The 22,662-nt window shown below is 41.5% G+C and overlaps 1 protein-coding gene across 3 annotated transcripts in view; it reads right to left on the bottom strand.

The window, feature by feature from the left end:
• The window catches only part of gabpb1 (GA binding protein transcription factor subunit beta 1), a 43,974-nt gene extending 22,025 nt beyond the window's left edge, over positions 1–21,949 (bottom strand). The window contains exons 1-2 of one of the 3 annotated variants that reach the window (XM_060924277.1): positions 21,748–21,949; positions 532–639 (exon numbers count right to left, since the gene is read on the bottom strand). In XM_060924277.1, the coding sequence (XP_060780260.1) occupies positions 532–639 (108 nt within the window). In that variant the 5' untranslated portion in view covers positions 21,748–21,949. Of the gene's footprint in view, positions 1–531; positions 640–15,731; positions 15,797–21,747 lie in introns of those variants that run through there. The other 2 variants (XM_060924276.1, XM_060924278.1) reach the window with 2 other exon arrangements.
• Between the last annotated feature and the right edge of the window lie 713 nt (positions 21,950–22,662).

Here is a 22,662-nt window from a genome sequence, read left to right as displayed (position 1 = left end):
AAACTTGCCTTGCCTTGCCTTGTGTAGCTTACTAGGGGTTCACTACGTGTTTGCAAGAGTATCTCAGGTCGTTATTCGGGTTTCTGGTAAACCTGCTCACATTAGTGTACCAGTTTCAGAGTCTTATTGAATAGAAACTCAAACCTGTCCGAATATACTGTAATTCAGTGTTACCATGACAACCATCATCATTTCATTCATTGTTATCGTGAGTGTTAACATGACTGTGTGTTCGCTAGCTGGCATAACACACTGGTTCTGTGGCTTGTCAACATCGTCATCATCATCATCATCATCATATAATCTCACATGTGATTGGTCCAAATTTGTCGAGTTTACTTTGTGACATCACAAACAAAGCTCACATAAGTCACATGAAGCCCTGCCCCTGAGTCAGGATTTATACAGAAATATAGCCACATGTGTAGAATTTTAATATCATGCTGTAGAGTTCAGACGAGGTTTAATATCATTAAACAGTCACTGCTGGTCTTCTGTCATAATGATGATGATGATGATGTCATCACTCACCCAGTCTGTGGTGAACGGCGCTCCGTTGGCCATGAGGATCCGAACCTCGTCATCCTGTCCAGAGCGAGCCGCCTCCAGCAACTTCTTTCCCAGATCCACCAGAGACATCTACACACACACACACACACACACACACACAGTTAAGCCTAGGTCACAACCGGACGTACGATTTTTTGGCGGTGCGATTTTTGGCGTTTCCCAAATCGCTGCGGTTTTTTTGTTCGTGGAGAAAGACGTGCGTTGGCCGTAAGTTTGTCTTGCAACCTGAAAAAAACGTAAGCGCCCGTAGAGTTTGTTTGACATGACAAAGAACCTCTGCGGCCAGTCTACAGCTCGAAAATCAGCACGTCACACGCGCGCCCTCCGTGCGTTTCATGTGCGCCCTCCGTGCGTTTCTTGCATTTTTTGCATGTAGACCGGCCGTAGGAGCACGTACGGTCAGTTGTGACCGAGGCATTAAAGCAGCATCCGTTCTTTATTCATGTCTCAATCTCTCACTCGCTGTGTTCCAGATCCACTGTTCAGAGGTGGACAGTAATGAAGTACGGTTACTTGAGTACTGTACTTAAGTACACTTTTTGAGTATCTGTACTTTACTTGAGTATTTTTTTTAACTTATGACTTTAACTTCACTACATTTGAAAGACAAATATCGTACTTTTTACTCCACTATGTTTCTATCAAGGTCCTCGTTACTATGAAGTGGCTTTGAAAGTGGATGTTTTTTCTTTTCAAAAACGTGACTGATTTTTTCTCATGTGACACTGAAACAGCCTGTCAGTAATCACTAGGGTCACGTCACCTCCATAGACTGGATAAAATCGAGTTCAGTGATCTCTCAGCAGCGTTATTTGAACACGATCAGTTGATGGCAGAATGGAAGGAGGCGGTTCTTCTGAAGAATGCACACATTCATGGCCATACCTAGAACCCATGTTTCAGTTTTCTGCAAGGATTAAAAATTAGTTTCGATTTAAATGTTTGCTTTGTTTACCTAAAACGAACCACATCACGGCCTACAAAAACTCGCCATCCAACCTGCGGAAGCATATTGAGGTCTGTAAACATTTTGTTCCAAGAGAAAGTTTATTATAAAGTTGTCTGTGCTTTTAGAGCTAGCAGTAACGTTGCAATAGCTGTGCAGTCTGGTTAGTCAAATGATTTTCTCTGGATTTTCCCACCAAGTTGCCGTAGCCTTGTCCACGACTAACAATAACACATAGCTAGTTAACTTGGACACCCTTAGTTAGCATGTAAAAACGGAGTTACGCTAACATGAATAATGCTAACTTATCTGAAGTCCTTTCAGAAATATGTTTAGCATAATCTTGCCAAATAAACAGAATGTAGAAATCTTTCTTTTCTAGTAACATTAGATACCCAATATGATTTTGAGTTTGAAAAGAGTTTGCTAGCATGTCAGGTGGAGTTTCACTGACTAGCTAGCTTAACGTTAAACCACCATGATGGCACAACATACATTCATTTTGAGGATTCACAAAATAATCCAGTCGGTTGCTTCAGAGGCATGAGGTATTATAAGCGTTGTGGCAATAATACAACAATGCACTGACAGAAAATGTACTTTCATTACTTAAGTATTTTTAAAAGCAAGTACTTCAGTACTTTAACTTAAGTCAAGTTTATTTGTATAGCGCTTTTAACAATAAACATTGTCGCAAAGCAGCTTTACAGAATTTAAACGACTTAAAACATGAGCTCATTTTATCCCTAATCTATCCCCAATGATGAAGCCCATGGCGACGGTGGCAAGGAAAAACTCCCTCAGACGACATGAAGAAACCTCGAGAGGAACCAGACTCAAAAGGGAACCCATCCTCATTTGGGCAACAATATCAGTTTTTGAGATGTGTAAATTATTGCATTCCGTTTTTATTCACAATTTGTACTTTGTCCCAACTTTTTTGGAATCGGGGTTGTTTGTCCTGTTTTGTCACTTTACAAGCTGGAATTAAAATGAGCTTTTTCCAAGAGACTTGCAGCTGTAATTGCAGCAAAAGGTGGCTCTACAAAGTATTGACTTTGGCAGGATGAATATGAACACTCCAGATATCTGTTTTTTCATCTTAATTATTGTTTGTGTCAGAATAACAGTCCTAACATGAAGTCAGCTTTGTCGATGCTATAAACCCCCCACTGACGGAAACCCGAGCGCAAAACTGTTCACGACAAAGTAAAAATTTAACTGGACAACTTTCACTTGTATCGAAGTAACATTTGACCAGCGGGATCTGTACTTTGACTTCAGTAATGAAGTTGGGTTCTTTGTCCACCTCTGCCACCGTTTATGTTGTTTTACTTGGATGTATGTGTTGAGTTGTACTTCCTGTTACACATGTGGTGTGTGTGTGTGTGAGATACAGACCATACAGGTCACATGACTGTGTGTTTAACCGTCATATAAAACAACTGTAACAGGAACCAAGAATAAAACAGGAATATAGTGAAGCACAAAACTTGGCACTAAATTAAAGTGTTTGGTTTTTTTTTAATCATGATCATGTTGACTGTTACAGCAGCTAATATACACATTAAAACGTTTATTGAAACAAAACCCCACACAAGATTGCTTTGTAGAAAATCTGGAAATTCATTTTCATCGTGAAAATATTCATCTGGAAATCATACATTTAAAAAAAATATATATATATATATGGAAGCCGAGAGAGGCCCTTCATATAATCCTTTTTTTTTTATTCACCTTGTTATCCCGAGATAATAACGACATAATTAATTCAGGATGTCGAGAAAACAACACAACTAATTCGAGATCACGAAAAAACAAAACAATTATTTCATGATCTTGAGAAAACAGCTGAGGTTTCTAGTAGAGCTGCGCCCCCTGTGGGTCAGACAACGAAGACTTAGAAATTGGCGGACATGTAACAGAGCAGAAATGGCTTTTTACGATGCCTTGAGAGAAAGCCGGGCCAGTCTTCTGCGGAGGTGCCGCGGACTAATTTTGAAATTATCCCTTATTAAAAGACAATGCAATCTCTCCCTGTGTCAACCCCTGATCAAAATATTGCCTTATTAGGTGATCGATTATTCCAGACATTCTAATGACCAAAGTTGCGTCTATACAGACTGAGAAATAGCCCCAAAGTCAGCATATCACAAGTCTCTCGGCGCACCTGAATGAACCATTTCTCAGCTGTTTACTCGAGATCATGAAATAATTGTTTTGTTTTCTCGAGATCTCGGAATAACGGTTTTGTTTTCTCGAGATCTCGAATTAGTTGTGTTGTTTTCTCGAGATCCTGAATTAATTATGTCGTTATCTCGGGATAACAAGGTAAATAAAAAAAAGGATTATATGAAGGGCCTCTCTCGGCTTCCGTATATATATATATATTTTTTTCCCCACTATAACAGTGTATTAACATGCATTTCTCATAGTGTATATATTTTAATAAGAAATACACAAACTCCTAAACAAATACACTGCAATATATTTTAAATTATTATACAGGACACTTTTTCCATGGAATAAAAACGTGTTCGATTCCCTTATAGTGGGTTTACTGACAGCATGCAATATTGTTATCATATCACTTATCATCCGTGTATTACATCACTCTCCCCAATGGAGAATGAGCATGCAATATTGCATGTTGTCAGGACAACACAATGTCACGTCAGAGATGTAAAACGAGCATTAGCGGGCGACAGTGACAATTTGCAAACAAACATGGCCGCCAAGTTAGCGTCGTTAAAAATGTTAGATTTTGAGAGAATCTTGGCTGCAGGTGTGTAGCTGTTGATGTTGATTTTAAAAGTAACTAAATAAATTACATGGGGGGAAATAATAATAATAATAATAATAATAATAATACTGGCTTGATTGTGCTAGTATTGGCCTTTGCTAACACTACACTGGCTGCAAGGTAACTGGACTGCCATGCTAACAGCACAGAGTCACGGGTAAGCTAGCACTGGCCTTCGAGAATGCTGATATGAAGAGAGTATGTATGTATAATAATAATAATAATAAGAAGAAGAAGAAGAAGAAGAAGTGGAATATTGTCTGGGTTTTTTTTCATGGTCTATTAGATATATTCCATTCAGCTACTCATCTTCATCTCGTTCAGTATCATGCTAGCTGAATGGAATATATTCGATAGACCACGAAAAAAAGCCAAACATATATCTGAAAATTTATGTTTTCTTAAAAATAAAAAAACGTCCATTTCAGATATCGACATAAACTCCAGAAACGTACTTTGAAATATTTTCCTTTTCTGTATGGAGTGTTTAAGTGCCACAATGTGATTATAAAACCATCATTTATACATTCTGATGCATTGTGCTTTACTTTTCTCCCAGTATGTCCACTCAATATGCCTCCAATACGCAGATGTTATAGTACGAATATCGATTATTTTCCCTCTCAGTTCCTCATTAATCGTGTCTGCAGATAAAATACATTTTAATTAATCTACCTGATGTACACAGATGTTGAACACACTCAGCACTGTACGTGACGATGGCAGAGAATCAGGATGTTTCAGATTTCTCCTTTCCAGTGACGGATGTCGTGCTGATCTCTGTTTGTATCATTAGTTGTTGTTCAGAGCTGCTATTTATTCTACAATCTCTTCACTTGAGATCCACATGGGAATAAACATCATGTTCGAATAAAAGCTATTATCAACCCTTTCAGATGTTTACTCGAGCCTCAGAAACACTTTGTTTACACAGCTGATGAAGGACTTTTGTCTAAAACGTCACGTTTCTCTGGAAACTCTGTGTACCGTGTTTAATCTTCGCAACGTCGGTCATCATTTTTACTGATTATCTCCAGTTACTTCCTGGATTGGTGTTTTTTACAATGATATCTTTGTGAACATGTGTAGCTTTGATATATTCTATGGAGACGAGTGTTTTAGTGGGAAATACTCCACTGATATTTTTCATCCGAGCTCCATCCGGGACATGGAGAACCAAAACCGTGACATAAATCTCTGTCACTCGTGAAGAAATCGATGAATTGTTTTGATAAATCTGAGGACTTTTTGTTTGTGAATGTGTCGATATAATAAAAAAGAAAAGTCGCACATTGGGTTGAAGATATGAAGTTTATCTTCTCATGTTGAAAAACTCGCATTTTTCATCTGAAATACACGGATCTGAGTGACATTTAAATAATATTGGCTGGCGTTGAGTGGTCTATCAGATATATTCCATTCAGCTCGTATGATACTGAACGAGTTGAAGACGAGTAGCTGAATGGAATATATCTGATAGACCACGAAAAAAAAGCCAGCCAATATTATTACACATACACATTCTCGTCATATCAGCATTCTCAAAGGCCAACACTAGCTTACCCGCGACTCGGTGCTGTTAGCACGGCAGTGCAGTTACTTTCCAGCCGGTGTAGTGTTAGCGAAGGCCAATGCTAGTGCAGTCAATCTGAATATTATTATTAGTTTCCCTGTGTAATTTACTGAGTTACTTTTAAAATCAGCATCAACAGCGACACACAACGGAGTGACCTGGCAGCCAAAATTCTCTCAAAATCTTCCACTTTCAATGAAGCAAACCTGGTGGCCATGTTTGTTTACAAATCGTCACAATTGCTCGCTAACGCAGAAGTTTTACGTCACCAACATGTCTCTTTTCCAGTTTTTTTTTATTTTTCTTTAATTTCAGTTTATTTAGTGCTTAATTATAGCATGGGTAATCCTAGCAGTAGCCTCATCGTCTCTTTCCCAGTGGACAAAGAAATGATTGTGTGCATGCATCATCATCATCATCATCGTTCCCCATCTGCTGCTACAGCAGGTTGGGTGCCCAGGATCTCATCCAATAATTTTTGATAATGGCGCCCCCCCGAGGCGGATGTGTTTGCTCGCGCCGCTCTTGAATGCCGGCTTTTTCTTCTTTTTTGTGTATTTTCTGTTCTTTCTGCAGTGCACAAATATCATGCACTGCTAACATATAACAGACAGGCACTGCTGGACATCGCTAACACACACAGCCATTTGGAATTTACTGGGTTTATACCACTGGAGCTACAACTCATTGTTCGCTCCCGCAACCACCACCACCAGCCCCAGGAAGGCCCTGAAGCACCGGGCCTGAGTGAGCATGCTGAGCCCAGGAGAGTGCTCCGGAGACGGCGACGCAAGCGAGGGGGGGCTCCATGCTAGCCGACCACCGCTACCCAGCCTCCTGCTAGCCAACGTGTGGTCTCTGGAAAACAAACTGGACAAATTAAGAGCCAGAATCACAGCACAGCGGGAAATAAGAGAGTGCTGTGCTCTAATTTTCACCGAGACCTGGCTCTCAGACAAAACCCCAGAATGCACCATTCAGCTACAGACTCACTCTGTACACCAAGGAGACCGGACCGCAGCCTCCAGTAAGGCTAAAGGGGGAGGTGTGTGTGTGTGTGTGTTTATTAACAACTCTTGGTGTGGAGATATACAGACTGTCTATAAGCACTGTTCGCCAGATGTGGAGCTGTTATTGCTGAAATGCCACCCCTATTATCTACCAAGGAAATTCACTGCTGTGTTTTTGGCCGCTGTTTACATCCCCCCGTGAGCTAACTCCACGGCAGCACTCAGCAAACTCTACGATGACATCAGCGTGTTAGAGACGGCTCATCCCGACGCTGTTTTTATCATCGCCGGCGACTTTAATCAGTGCAATTTATGGACTGTATTCCCTAAATATTATCAACATGTGGACATCCCCACCCGTGATAAGAACACACTGGACCATGTTTACAGCAACATACACTGTGCATACACGGCCGCACCCTGCCCCCACTTCGGACACTCGGACCACCTCTCTTTGTTTCTATATCTGGCCTACAGACAAAACTAAAACAAAAGAAACCCTGTCAACAAACAAGTCAAACTCTGGAGCCCAGAGACTGAGGGCACCCTTCAGGACTGTTTTGCTTGGACAGACTGGGATGTGTTTAAAGCTGCAGCCACTTTGGAGGACTCCTCTGTCAGTATACAGGACTATGCTGAGTAAGTGACTGGGTACATCAGCACATGTGTCTGCAACATCGTGCCCACCATACAGATCAGGAAGTTCCCCAACCAAAAGCCCTGGGTAAACAGTCAGGTACGATGCATGCTGCATTTAGATCAGGCAATGAAATGGAGTACAAAGCGGTGAAGTATGGACTGAGGAAAGCCATTACAGCAGCCAAGAGGCAGTACAGAGAGAAGCTGGACAGCTTCTATTCTACTGCTGACCCCAGGCAGATGTGGCAAGGCCTGCAGCACATCATAGACTACAGGCCCACCACCAGCACCATCAGCTCCACAGACAGCCTGCCAGATGACCTCAACACTTTCTACACCCGCTTTGAGACCTCCAGCTACAGCACAGAGAGGAAGCACACACACACACACACACACACACACACACACACACACACACACACACACACACATCTGGACCACCCAACCCCCATCCCCCCCACCAACAGTCTCATCAGGCCAGGTACACAAAGCTGAGAACAAGATTAACCCCAGGAAGGCAGCAGGACCAGACAACATCCCTGGGTGGGCCCTCAGAGTACGTGCCAATGAGCTGGCTGATGTTTTCACCACCATCTTCAACCTTTCCCTCAGCCAGAGCACCGTTCCCTCCTGCTTCAAGACCACAACCATCATCCCTCTTCCCAAGAAGAGTCCACCCACCTGCCTGAATGATTACAGGCCAATAGCACTCATTCCAATCATCTCAAAGTGCTTTGAGACAGTGGTACTGGCCCACATTCAGAACAGCATACCAAAAACCCTGGAGCCCCTGCAGTATGCCTACAGGCCCAACAGGTCCACCTCAGACACCATCAGTGCTGCCCTCCATTATTCCCTCTCCCACCTGGAAAACAAAGACTCTATCAGGATGCTCTTTGTTGACTACAGCTCTGCCTTCAACACTGTCATCCCCCACAAACTCATTCATAAACTGTCCACACTTGGTTTGCACCCCACTCTCTGTGACTGGCTCCTCGACTTCCTGACTGGCAGGCGCCAGACTGTCAGGATTGGTAATAGGACTTCAACCAGCATCATCACAAACATTGGCACCCCACAGGGATGCGTCCTCAGCCCCATCATGTACACCCTGTTCACCCACGACTGTGTCGCCTCCCACAAGGACAACATTATCCTGAAGATCACAGATGACACCGCAGCGATAGGACACATCACTGGCAGAGACGAAACAGCCTACAGGAGGAAGGTGGCCAGTCTGGTGTCATGGTGTGAGGACAACCACCTCACCCTCAACACGGACAAGACGAAGGAGATGATAGTGGACATGAGGAAGGAGAAGAGACCTCATCGGCCACTGTTCATCCAGGAGCTTGAGGTGGAGAGGGTGAGCAGCTTCAAATACCTGGGTGTTCACATCAGTGAGGACCTCACATGGACACCTAACACCACACAGCTGGTTAGGAAGGCTCAACAGCAGCTGTACTTTCTGAGGAGGCTGAGGAAGTTTGGTATGCCGTCCAAGATCCTCAGTAACGTCTACAGCTGCATGATTGACAGCATCCTGACCAACTGCATCACTGTGTGGTACAGCAGCACTACAGCTATGGACCACAAATGCCTGCAGAGGGTGGTGAAGACTGCTGAGAGGATCACCAAAATTCCACTGCCCTCTCTGCAGAGTATCTACCACTGCAGAGTCCACAGGAGAGCCGCCTCCATCCTCAAAGACCCCAACCACCCCCAGCATGGACTGTTCACACTCCTACCCTCAGGCCAGAGGTACAGAAGTGTGAAATATAAGATTATCAGATGAAAGAACTCTTTCTTTCCCACCGCCATCAGACTCCTGAACAGCTGACAGGAGTCTATAACTATGGACTACCTCCCTGTAAACTGTCCTTGACTGTTTACATTTGTTTGCACATTACTGCCCTTTTTTGCTGCTACGTCCGATCATTGCTTTATTTTTGTATTATACTGCCTATTTTACACTACATTCACCTTTATTTTATACTATACTGTTTTTTTTGTTTTTATTTTGCACTACATTGCCTTTACTTTGTATTATTTCTTCCATCTATTTATTCATTTGTATTTGTAATTGGCATTCATGGTGGACAACAAACTAAGAATTTCCTTGTGCAAGAGGACATGTCCTTACTGTGCATATGACAAGTAACACTTTGAACTTGAATCAGGGCAGGAACCTCTGTTTGTTCTGCATCTCCCTCTGTAGTTGGACTGGGGCAAGTCCAGTTAATTTTTCATAGATTGTCTAGATGTTACGAGTGTACGGCTTGTTGTTAGAACAGAACAGTATTTGTTTTTGCAGTGCAGAATTAGAAAGTCTTGTAACATGAGCAATATACTTCAGGTGCTGAGTAAGGTACAAAGTACAGCTTGACGAGGAGCGGGTGAGGAAATCGTTGTTGGTGTATTTGTAGTGCCAGTCAACATCGTCCTCCTCTACAGCTGGGATTCTACCCCTACCTCTTGGTCTTTTTTTTTTGAGAATTAACACGCACGAAGCCGTTGCAGACAAGTTTTCTGAGAAAATTATCCATGCGGATTCCAACTTTGCCAGCTGCGAGGCATTAAGGTAACATGCCTGAGTACTGTAGGTGAGGCGACTGCGAACACAAACGGTTAGAAACTTTACACGCGTGGACAACTTTATCCGACGGTCTGTGAGTACAGTTTTTAAACTCATTCCACTTTTTATGAGCTGAAGCAGTGCGCTGGACCGTGAATGCTGAATGACCTTCCACATTTGATATAGTACGACTGAGATAGGTGAAGCTGATAACATTCTTGATAGGCGTATCTCTCATTTTAATGAGGGAGCTCAACACCTTCTTTTTCTTGAGGAACACTGAGGCCCTGTCCACACGGCAACGGATTCAGGTGACTCCGATACAATTGCTTATCGTTTAGGCCTGGCGTCCACACGGCACCGGCGTTTTGGGTGCCCAAAACGCAATCTTTTTGAGAACGGGTTCCAGAGTGGAAAGATCTGGCAACGTTGCCGTTGTGAAGTCGTCTGGATGAGTAGAACGGATTTGTTTACGATGACGTCACAACCACATGACTGTGAGTGCTTCACGCCGGGTAGAAGTGTAACGAATATCACCAGGAAAAAGCCTTACAGAGCACTAGTGAGAGTGAAACACGAGCTTGGATATTATTATTATTATTATTATTATTATGTTCAGTGTTAGTTCACAGTAGTAATGCAAGAAGCAGAATAGTGACAGTAATAGTGAAGCAAAAACATGCAATTGTACAAACACTGCAGCTCTACAGCAAAATATTCATTTATGAAATGGTCTGATTCTTAACACCAGTAGTGCCAATGATCTTCTCATTGCGATGCGATGCGAGCTGTCAACAAATCCTATAACTTGGTTCATGAAACGCGCTTACAAAATATTTTCATTGTGAATATTTATTGTGTAATGGTGCAATCCCGCCAGCAAAAATAGGGGAAAAAAGGAGCGATCTCACCTCTTCAGATGTTGATTTAAGTCCGACAATACATTCCTCAAAAAGGGCGTAGAGGAGCAAATTAATCCAATTTATTCCGGACCATTAAAGACGCCGCCTTCCGCGTAGAATCATACGTCATCCTTGCCGCCATATTGGAGAGGTCAAAGCGGAGAATAAAGATTAGCTGCGTTTAACTGTACCAACAGGTTTTCTGTCCAAACGAGATCACATGGGATTACCTTTCACAGGTGAGACTGGAAAAATACTTTTCATTGTATTTGGTCATTATAACGTAATTTTACAAACAGATTTTCCTGACTTTGTGGCTAATATGAAGTCTCGCGCATAATAGTTTATGCGCATGCGTCCTTACTTCTTCTATTGTTCTGGTGTCTCTGAAGGGACTGTCTTATAGCGCCCCTAGAGGTGTGGCATGTGTATTGCATCGTTTTCAGCAAGCGTTGCGTTGCCATATGGACCTGATATTTTACTGATTGTTGCCCATTTGGACGCGATATATTTTTAAATAACATCTCGTTGCCGTTGTCGTGTGGATGTAGCCTGAAACACATTGTCTTTGTTTTGGATGCTGATATTGTTAGTCCAAACCTGGCAAACTCCTCATCGCATATCCTCAGCATATTCTCCATTTCGGAAACGCTTTTACAGAAGATGACAATATCGTCTGCATAACTAACTTGGATGAGGCGAGTCTCTCCCTTGCAAGGATGCTCCCATCGTTGACTTCTGTTTATACAAGTAAAAAGAATTTCATACTTGATGAGGATACACCCTCATTGATACACCCGGTCTAGAATACACCTCAGAATGAAGTCAAGGAAGATGTTGAAGATACAGGGGGATTCTAGGCCTCCTTGCCTATAGCCAGAGAAAGTCTGGAAGGCTGATGTCGCATGCTTGATTGCTGCTGATGTTCCACTGTAAATACACTTCAACAACCCGACAAGCGTTTTCACTCCAATTCGTATCTCTAAGATCTTGAAAAGAGCATTTCTGTCAATTATGAGCAGCAGAAAAGTTTTGTCATCGGATCTTTGCATGAGCTCCAATGTGTCATGTTGTCTTGATAACGTGCAATATCGTAAACCGTGTTCAACACTCATTCTCCATTGGGTAGGGTGACGTAATACATGTAGGATAAGCAACATGCTAACAATGTTGCATGCTATCAAACCAAATGAATGAAACCTGCTAGCGGGGAACAGAACACGTTTTTATTCCATCGAAAAAGTGTCCTGTATGGATAATAATTCCCGATATTTCACTACGATGACGTCACTCCCACTGTTTTCCCACTGACTAGACACGTGTCGTCAAAAACGCAAATCGGTTCAAAATTACAATTATTTTGATTAACTTGCATTGTTGGGTTTTTTTTTGTGGATGTGTCCATATAATATCAAGAACATTACACAGTGGCACGAAGATATAAAGTTTATCTTTGTGTTTTGAAAAATACATTCACCACTCGAAGATAAACGTCATATTTTCGCCCCACCATGTAACATCCTCTAGATGTTACACGGCTTTCTTGAATTCTCGGTTCTGATTGGTCAAGTACGTCGTTCTATGGTCTGTTATTTCTGAACAGCAGATGTTGCTATGGGCAGAGATCTGATCAGAGACTCTGGAGGACCACACCCAATCATCTCCATTTGCAGAAACACGCCTGCTAAATTTTGTTGCTTTAATAATCAAATTCGCGACACCCTTGGGCAAAAAAAAAAAAAAACACTTCATCAGAAAACACCATGGAAGACCTTTCTGAAAGGCTGATCTTAAGAAGGCTAGAGTTTACACTATTACGAATGCAGTTCCAAATGTAAGATCTAACAGACTGAGTTTTTTTTTTAAACAGAAGAAATGAAAAAAAAATTTAAATCAATATGTTGTGTCAAATTATTGATCTATTGATGTACAGCGAGCTGGATATTACTGTGAAATAAACTTCAGTAGTGGGGCGGTTTAGCTCGAATATTCAAAAGGATTGTGCATTTTGTGATACAAGCATCAAATTTGGCACAAATGTACATTGATATATGGCGAACATTTTCAGATATTGAGCCACTCGGAATTCTCCCTTCATGTCCGCCATATTGGAATTCAAAATGGCCGTTGTTTGAAATCTACATTTTCGATTATCTTTGGGTCTAATGCTGCTATTGACTCGATTCTGGTGTCCAAATGTAGGTTTTGGGAGGAAAGGAATCCGATGGTTACAATCTGCATTGTGTATCTTTATAAATTAGCCAACATATTGGATTTCAAAATGGCCGCCACTTGAATTCTACATGTGCGATTACCTCTGGGTCAAATATTTTTATAGTACATGACAATATTTGCTGGTATCCATTTTTCAAAATGACATACTTTATTACAGTACTCCACTTAATTCATGAGAGATGAATATTCATCATCATGTATTTTTGACAAGACAACATTTTACTCAAAGTCTGTGAAGTAAAAATTGTTTTGACAAGTTTGAGTTATTGATTAGATTCTGTGTTGTTCTAGGTTTGATATGGAACCTGAAGGAGTTCCAACAGTTAAGCAATAGGCTAATTATCCTAAAGTAGGTGAAGGTGACGGGCGGCACGGTGGTGTAGTGGTTAGCGCTGTCGCCTCACAGCAAGAAGGTCTGGGTTCGAGCCCCGGGGCCGGCGAGGGCCTTTCTGTGTGGAGTTTGCATGTTCTCCCCGTGTCCGCGTGGGTTTCCTCCGGGTGCTCCGGTTTCCCCCACAGTCCAAAGACATGCAGGTTAGGTTAACTGGTGACTCTAAATTGAGCGTAGGTGTGAATGTGAGTGTGAATGGTTGTCTGTGTCTATGTGTCAGCCCTGTGATGACCTGGCGACTTGTCCAGGGTGTACCCCGCCTTTCACCCGTAGTCAGCTGGGATAGGATCCAGCTTGCCTGTGACCCTGTTGGAGAGGATAAGTGGCTACAGATAATGGATGGATGGATGGATGGATGGATGGAAGGGTGAAGGTGACTGCATTGTCAAGCAGGAGAAGGTGTGTGTTCCTGAAAGTTTAACTGGAACAACTAGATAATGCTGATGAACAAGAATGAGCATCTATTCCGTCCTCTGCCTCTTGGTTACTTACTCAGTCACTGACTTTTGGTGGATGACTTCCTCATGATTGTACCAAATTCTTTCCTTTTTTTAAAATGATGGATTTAATATTGCTCTGTGGGTGCTCCAAGTTTGGGATATTTTTTTAATAACCAAACCCTAATTGACACTTTTTCAGAACCTTGTCCTGCATGTGTTTTCATAGGTTATTGGTTTTCATGATGCTGTTTGCTTAAGTATGCTCTCTAATAAACCCTGGAGCTTTCTACAATCAAATCACTGTCTTTAGAATGGAAATCACCTCATAGTTTCTGGAAACTTTCAGCTGATTTAACCATAACTAATTTAGGGGTTTTACACCAATGGAGGGTGAACAGTTGACAAATTAATTTTTTTATTTGTAAATAATTTTGCAAACTATACTGATCAATCCATTTCTCAATAATATGGGCTATTTTGTGTAGAGACATGACATACAGCTCTGGAAAAAAAAAGAAATAAGAGACCACTTAAATCTTTTCTTAAATCAGCATCTCTGTGTACGGCAGCCATTTCATTCCAGTGTCTGTGCTGGGATTCCAACACATCTCATTTTACTTAATGAGGTATTGATTAGGTCATCACCTGCACCAAATATTATTTAATGAGGAAAAGTATAAAATCCACTGATGTGGTCATCACTATCCTCTTGCAATAGGACCAGTCTGGATGGCAAACACAGTGCTAGTATTACCTTAAATTTAATTGGAATATAAAAATATCTATTCTTCATGTAACAGTCCACAGAATGGAAACAACAGGGAAGTGAAGTTTAGGTCAGATAAGCGCAAATGTAGATTTCAAATGGCGGCCATTTTGAATTCCAATATGGCGGACATGAAGAGAGAATTCCGAGTGGCTCAATATCTGGAAATGTTCACCATATGTCAATGTACATTTGTGCCAAATTTGGTGCTTGTATCACAAAATGCACAATAGGTTAGCTATGCTGCCCCACTACAGGGTGAATCAGGAATGTTCTGTTTCACATCACAGAGCATAGATTAGGGATAAAATTAGCTCATGTTTAAAATCATTCTAATTCTGTAAGGGTAGTATCTCACTGGGCTGCGACAGCCTGCGACTAGTTGGAGACACAACAATTGCAATAAAATATGCGAATTAGTGACAATTTTCACCTGGAATCACACTGAATTTATATTCGCATATTTTACCGCAATTGCTGTGTCTCCAACTAGTTGCAGGCTGTCGCAGCCCGGCTTTCCCTCGGCAGCCAGGGAAGTAGAAGAAGCCTCACGGAAACTGACTTGAGAAGGGTTTGTGACGGCTTTGCGACACATTTGCGGCTATTTTGAGAGAAATTTTGTCGCGTGAATTTTTTGAACATGCTCAAAATTTCAGCGACGAAGGAGCGACACTCTGCAACTCATGCGAGGAAATTGAGAAGCCCCATGAATGTTTCACGACACTTTTGAAACTCTCTCGTGAATGATGTTCGCAAGCTGTCGCAGCCCAGTGAGATACTGGCCTTAAAGCTGCTTTGCGACAATGTCTATTGTTAAAAGTACTATCGAAATAAACTTGACATCATGGTTCTTCATCCGGTCACAATAATCACCAACTCACTGTATATTTCAGAGCCTCCAGGATTTCGCGATGTTGCGATTTGCAACTTCAACGCAAATTCAACCAATCCCCGCGAATTCAGGGCGGTGCTGCAATTATATCCAATCACCGCAACTTTCCCGCAAATTTGACCAATCGTTGGCGTCGTCTTGAGGTGACGTCGACAAACTACCTTCCGCCTTACTTCCAGTGTTGCCAGATTGGGCGGTTTCAAGTGCATTTTGGCGGGTTTTGAACATATTTTGGGCTGGAAAACATCAGCAGTATCTGGCAACACTGCTTACTTCCGTGTTTCCGTTCAAGAGAAGCAGCATGTGCGAGTCAGTGTTTATATAGGCTTAAATTCTGTTACTGAAAGTGTGTGATGTTTACATTGAAGGACTGTGCGCACTTTACATTATTTTTTTACTTAATACAAGAAATTAATGGATGCCAACATTTTTGCCAAAATGGTATTTTATTTTCCATTGTTTAGGCAGCTTCAGCATCATACTGAGAGATTCTGTTCAAATTGTTTTTTTTCTTCTATGAAGCCTGAGCCATTTATTTTATTAGTTTATAATTATTGTTTAATTTAGTCTTCAGGAGAGACTGCCTGCACACAGTACTAGTATTAATAGTTTTGAAAGCTGAGGCATTTATATTATATTTTAAAGTGCTGATGACACGTTTTTGACATCTTTGGCGATGTTTTATAACATAAAAAGTAATTCCCGATGATCCATATATTAATTCACGAAGGCGCCTATTTTACAAGTTATGATAAAAAACGCGGCTATTTGGGCAAATTTGACGGGGCTGCAGCACCCAGGAGACGAAGGAGGAGGAGGAGCTATATGACGTCAGCGAAAGAACCTTCCTCCTAACTTACCAGTTTGTTGTTGATGTGAGAGGTGTTCAGTTTATCATTATTAGTATTTTTATTAGACATTATTATACATTATTATATATATAGTTATTATGCCTTCGCGTTGTGTTGCCGGCTTTTGCTCCAAAACCCACAAGGATGGGGTAAGTTTATTCAAGTTTCCCAGAGATCCCGAGCTGCATGCGAAGTGGGTGAAGCAAGTCAAGCGCACTCGTGACAAGTGGGAGTCCTCACCAACATCCGTCCTGTGCTCTGAACACTTCGATTTGGATTGTTTTGACACCCTTCCCAGTTTAAAAGAATCTCTTGGGTGTGCAGTTCAGCACAAACGTGTGTTACTACCATCAGCAGTGCCTACACAGTTTTGCCAGATTGGGAGGTTTCCCGCCCAGTTGCGTGGTTTCAAGTGCATTTTTTGGTGGGTTTTGAACATATTTTGGGCTGGAAAATGTCAGCAGTATCTGTTGCCAGATACTGCTGAAGTTTTCCAGCCCAAAATATGTTCAAAACCCACCAAAATGCACTTGAAACCGCCCAACTGGGCGGGAAACCTCCCAATCTGGCAACACTGCCAGTATTCCGGAGGGGGTCTACTAGTAGCTATGCCGGATCCAAAGACAGTCCTCCTGTCAGAACATGTGTTGTGAAACGACATAAGATAAAGGTACGTAGAGCTATAGATTCTACATGATAATCATAAATGTAATCATAAAGTCGGCGTGATATCAGTCATGTATTTGCTTGTGAAAGCTTGCGGCTTTCATATAACTGCCGCCTAGCAACGAGAGGCAAAGGGTAAAGAGGGTAGGCTATCATAGATTCTATTCGGAAGAGATCAACACAATTCTAGACTCCCAGAAGAGGAAGAGCTAGCACTAGAGAGTTCACCGGCGTTTTCATGCGCCATTTTCATTGAGTAGAACCAGAGTAGAACAGCCAGTGAACCGCAGCGTGTTCTTCCGCTGACGTCACAACATGGCCGTGAGCCACGGACCCAGTTTTCTTGCGCTGTGCAATTAAAAGTTGGATATTTGCGTAACAACAGCTTCTTTTCACGTAATTATAACAGAAATCTAACATGTTTGCCATGTTGTATAGTTTATTTAAGAAATTGCATAGAGTCATGTTCGTGTCATCAGATCTTTAAGGTAACTTCATGTTGTGCTGTGAGGTTCTCTGCACTTTAACTTTTGAACCAACAGGTGCATTTGGATAAGTAAAGCCTATTTTTCTGCATTTTTGTAGTCCTGGTAATCTTTTATATTGGTAAAGTTGTTTATAGGACCATTTCTCAGTGTCTTTGTTTTTTTAATCAATAGTTTTTCAGTAATAACTTAATATTTAACATATCACTCAATTTTAATCACAAAAAGAGAAAATCGCAACAATTTCTCGTAACTTTCACTTCCTCCCGCAATGTAATCGCAACAAAAACCTAAAAAAACACCGCAACTTTCATTGCAATTTTTTGGAAAACCCCGCAACATCAGACATTTTAGCCCGCAACAATCACAAAAAAGGCCCGTGGAATCCTGGGGGGACTGATATTTTATTCCTTATGTACAGTGTTTCTGAAAACACAGTGATGAGTGATCTATTGAACAATACTGATAAACTCCACCTACTTAAACTGTACACTCATTTTACCGATTAAACACTTATAACAAACAAACTTCCAAACAACAAAGCGCATGAGTAAAAACAACAAGAATATGTATATGAGTGATTCCACGCTTATGGGTACTGAAATGGGGACATGAACTTCTCATCTCATTATCTCTAGCCGCTTTATCCTTCTACAGGGTCGCAGGCAAGCTGGATCCTATCCCAGCTGACTACGGGCGAAAGGCGGGGTTCACCCTGGACAAGTCGCCAGGTCATCACAGGGCTGACACATAGACACAGACAACCATTCACACTCACATTCACACCTACGCTCAATTTAGAGTCACCAGTTAACCTAACCTGCATGTCTTTGGACTGTGGGGGAAACCGGAGCACCCGGAGGAAACCCACGCAGACACGGGGAGAACATGCAAACTCCGCACAGAAAGGCCCTCGCCGGCCCCGGGGCTCGAACCCAGGACCTTCTTGCTGTGAGGCGACAGCGCTAACCACTACACCACCGTGCCGCCCGGACATGAACTTATTTTTAAAAATTCACCTAAAACCATTTCTTTTTTTTACCATCAGGTCACAAAACATGTAATCTTTAATGAATGATATGTTAAAAGATAACTTTAATTTTCTGAGATGTAATAAAAACATATTTATATGCCAAAGTCAGAACGTAACAGAAGTGTTGTGGACATATATATTCTCAATTTTAACAATGTAGAATTACTTTTTGAAACATAGGAAGGTGATGTTTTAGCAAATATAATTAATAAACATGTGTAGTAGAATAAACATACACATTCTTTCAATAAGATTAACATGGTATAGAGCTAGATTGTAATTAATTTGTAACAGACGCGAGATGGACAATCGTAACAGAAGTAATGTAACAGACATCATTTTGGAACTCATAGGCTTGACTTTGGCATATAAATATGTTTTTATTACATCTCAGAAAATTAAAGTTATCTTTTAACACATCATTCATTAAAGATTACATGTTTTGTGACCTGATGGTAAAAAAAGAAATGGTTTTAGGTGAATTTTTAAAAACAAGTTCATGTCCCCATTTCAGTACCCATAAGCGTGGAATCACTCATATGTAAATAATTTATCTAGAAGTTCTCTCTTTTTTCTATTCTATTCGATTCTATGTTTATCCTGTAATGATGCTGCTGGAATTTTAATTTCCCTGAGGGAGGGATCAATAAATCTAATCTAATAACAAAATATTTATTCTGCTGTTCATGAATAAACTGAGGAATAATGTTTTGCTAGTTTATCCAACAGTCATTAAGTCAGTTTTAGTTTTACAAAAGTTTGTGTCACAGGGGTCCAAAATTCAAATTGATTCAAACCGGTTCTTGTACCAGTTTTTAAGTGAAGGACGAGTTAAAGAACAGATTTCAGGTCATTTTTTGACGTGTGTATGGTAGTTTTGTGTAATCTGCTATAAGATAAAGAAGATGAAGTGTAGCTTTAAGCAGGGCTGGGAGAAACAAATGAAGTGATTCTCGGAGAGGACGGGGTTTTTTTTGACAATTCAGAATCCGCTACTTCCATAGTGCTTTTAAATATAAGGCTGTAAGCTTTGTGTTAGTTGTCTCTAATATTTATGTCCCAATATCTTGACCACATTTTAGGATGAAAATAATCATTTTAGATATGTTATTTTATATTGAACAATTAGCTGTCTCGGAGAGGAAATTTTTTTGACACAGTTACATACTAATTTGATCAAAATAGTCTGAAAACTACAGAAGCCGAGAGAGAGGCCCTTCATATAATCCTTTTTTTTATTCACCTTGTTATCCCGAGATAACGACATAATTAATTCAGGATCTCGAGAAAACACAACTAATTCGAGATCTCGAGAAAACATAAACGTTATTCCATGATCTCGAGAAAACAAAACAATTATTTCATGATCTCGAGTAAACAGCTGAGAAATGGTTCATTCAGGTGCGCCAAGAGACTTGTGATATGCTGACTTTGGGGCTATTTCTCATTCTGTATAGACGCAACTTTGGTCATTAGAATATCTGGAATAATCGATCACCTAATAAGGCAATATTTTGATCAGGGGTTGACACAGGGAGAGATTGCATTAAGTCTTTTAATAAGGAACAATTTCAAAATGAGTCTGCGGCACCTCCGCAGAAGACTGGCCCGGCTTCGTCTCTACCGACGGAAATACAGTGATCCAGCTGAGACCATGAAATAATTTTGTTTTCTCGAGATCTCAGAATAACGGTGTTGTTTTCTCGAGATCCTGAATTAATTATGTCGTTATCTCAGGATAACAAGGTGAATAAAAAAAAGGATTATATGAAGGGCCTCTCTCGGCTTCCGTAGAAAACTTACTGGCATTCAACATTAAAACTTAACTACACTACTGTTCAAAAGTTTGGGGTCACCCAGACAATTTTGTGTTTTCCATGAAAAGTCACACTTTTATTTCCCACCATAAGTTGTAAAATGAATAAAAATATATAGTCAAGACATTTTTCTGGCCATTTTGAGCATTTAATCGACCCCACAAATGTGACGCTCCAGAAACTCAATCTGCTCAAAGGAAGGTCAGTTTTATAGCTTCTCTAAAGAGCTCAACTGTTTTCAGCTGTGCTAACATGATTGTACAAGGGTTTTCTAATCATCCATTAGCCTTCTGAGGCAATGAGCAAACACATTGTACCATTAGAACACTGGAGTGAGAGTTGCTGGAAATGGGCCTCTATACACCTATGGAGATATTGCACCAAAAACCACACATTTGCAGCTAGAATAGTCATTTACCACATTAGCAATGTATAGAGTGGATTTCTGATTAGTTTAAAGTGAAAAGAACAGGGCTTTTCTTTCAAAAATAAGGACATTTCAGAGTGACCCAAAACTTTTGAACAGTAGTGTATATTCACCAAAAATAACGTTATCATCAAAAATTTTGTTTGCATGGTAAATAGAGCTATCACAGGGCTACAAGTTTTAGTCAAGCCTTTTGATATTGAAGGTAATAAGTGTTAAATGTGATGTTTAGCTTGCGAACCCTGATTGTAAAACAACCCTTAACGTTAAAGTCGAACCCAGGCTTCAATTTCCTCATATTTTGTGATATGACTGAAAAAAAAGAACAATCCCACATCACTCAGTCGATTTTAAAGAATATCGTCAATAAAAATCGACACCGCGGTCTGTCAGCAGCTCCGAGCTTGTTAGCATGTTGCTAACTGATTAAAGCTAACGCTTCAGGCAAGCCGAGGCCTCCGTTTCCTCTCGCACAGAACCACAAACAGCCGCCATGACAAAACCATCAGAAATAAGTAAATAAAGATAAAAACTAAAGACTGTGCGAGTTTATCAGGCGCGGGAGGAATGAGCGGAGTTAAAGGAACGAACAGGAAATTATCGGTTAGAAATCGTGGCAGGTTTCCGGGGGAAGTGGAAATATTTTTTACCACCAAACACAACATCAACTTCCACATCCGGTGGAGCGCGAGCTCGGGAAAGAAATGAGCTAAGAGCCGCACTGACCTGGAGAGAGAGAGAGAGAGAGAGAGAGACACTGCTCTTACAGCGCGGCGGGGCCTCCCGAAGTCTCCCAGGAGTTTTTCCTCTCTGCGCTTTTTAATAAAACTCCGAGCTGAAAAAAAACTCAACCCATTCCGGCTGAGTCTGAGCCGCACTAGTTCAGCGCGGAGGGACACAGCAGGGCCGCCGCTTCCCTCACAGCGCCGGCTGCAGCGCCTCTCACCGCCCGCCGGGGGAGCCGCCAACATCAGCACCGTCTCACACCATGCTGGAGGGATAGAATGATGGACAACACTTATTACTGATAATATTATCTCATCTCATTATCTCTAGCCGCTTTATCGCTGGTGAAAGGCGGGGTTCACCCTGGACAAGTCGCCAGGTCATCACAGGGCTGACACATAGACACAGACAACCATTCACACTCACATTCACACCTACGCTCAATTTAGAGTCACCAGTTAACCTAACCTGCATGTCTTTGGACTGTGGGGGAAACCGGAGCACCCGGAGGAAACCCACGCGGACAACATGCAAACTCCGCACAGAAAGGCCCTCGCCGGCCATGAGGCTCGAACCCAGGACCTTCTTGCTGTGAGGCGACAGCGCTAACCACTACACCACCGTGCCGCCCCGGCTTGCCCGCGACCCTGTAGAACAGGATAAAGCGGCTAGAGATGATGAGATGAGAAATTCAGGAGCAAAATCAATGTACTGTAATTCTCTTGTTTAATATCAAACTTTAAAGAAGAAACCTTTATTCATCACATGCACACTTCAAGCACAGTGAAATTCATCCTCTGCATTTAACCCATCTGAAGCAGTGAACACACACACACAGAGCAGTGGGCAGCCACACTAGAGCGCCCAGGGAGCAGTCAGGGGTTCGGTACCTCGCTCAAGGGCACCTCACGTCAA

Source organism: Neoarius graeffei, chromosome 6 (genome assembly GCF_027579695.1).
Source record: "Neoarius graeffei isolate fNeoGra1 chromosome 6, fNeoGra1.pri, whole genome shotgun sequence".
Taxonomy (NCBI): Eukaryota; Metazoa; Chordata; class Actinopteri; order Siluriformes; family Ariidae; genus Neoarius; species Neoarius graeffei.
Note: the sequence above shows the minus strand (reverse complement) of the source record. Positions and strands in the feature narration are given on the sequence as shown.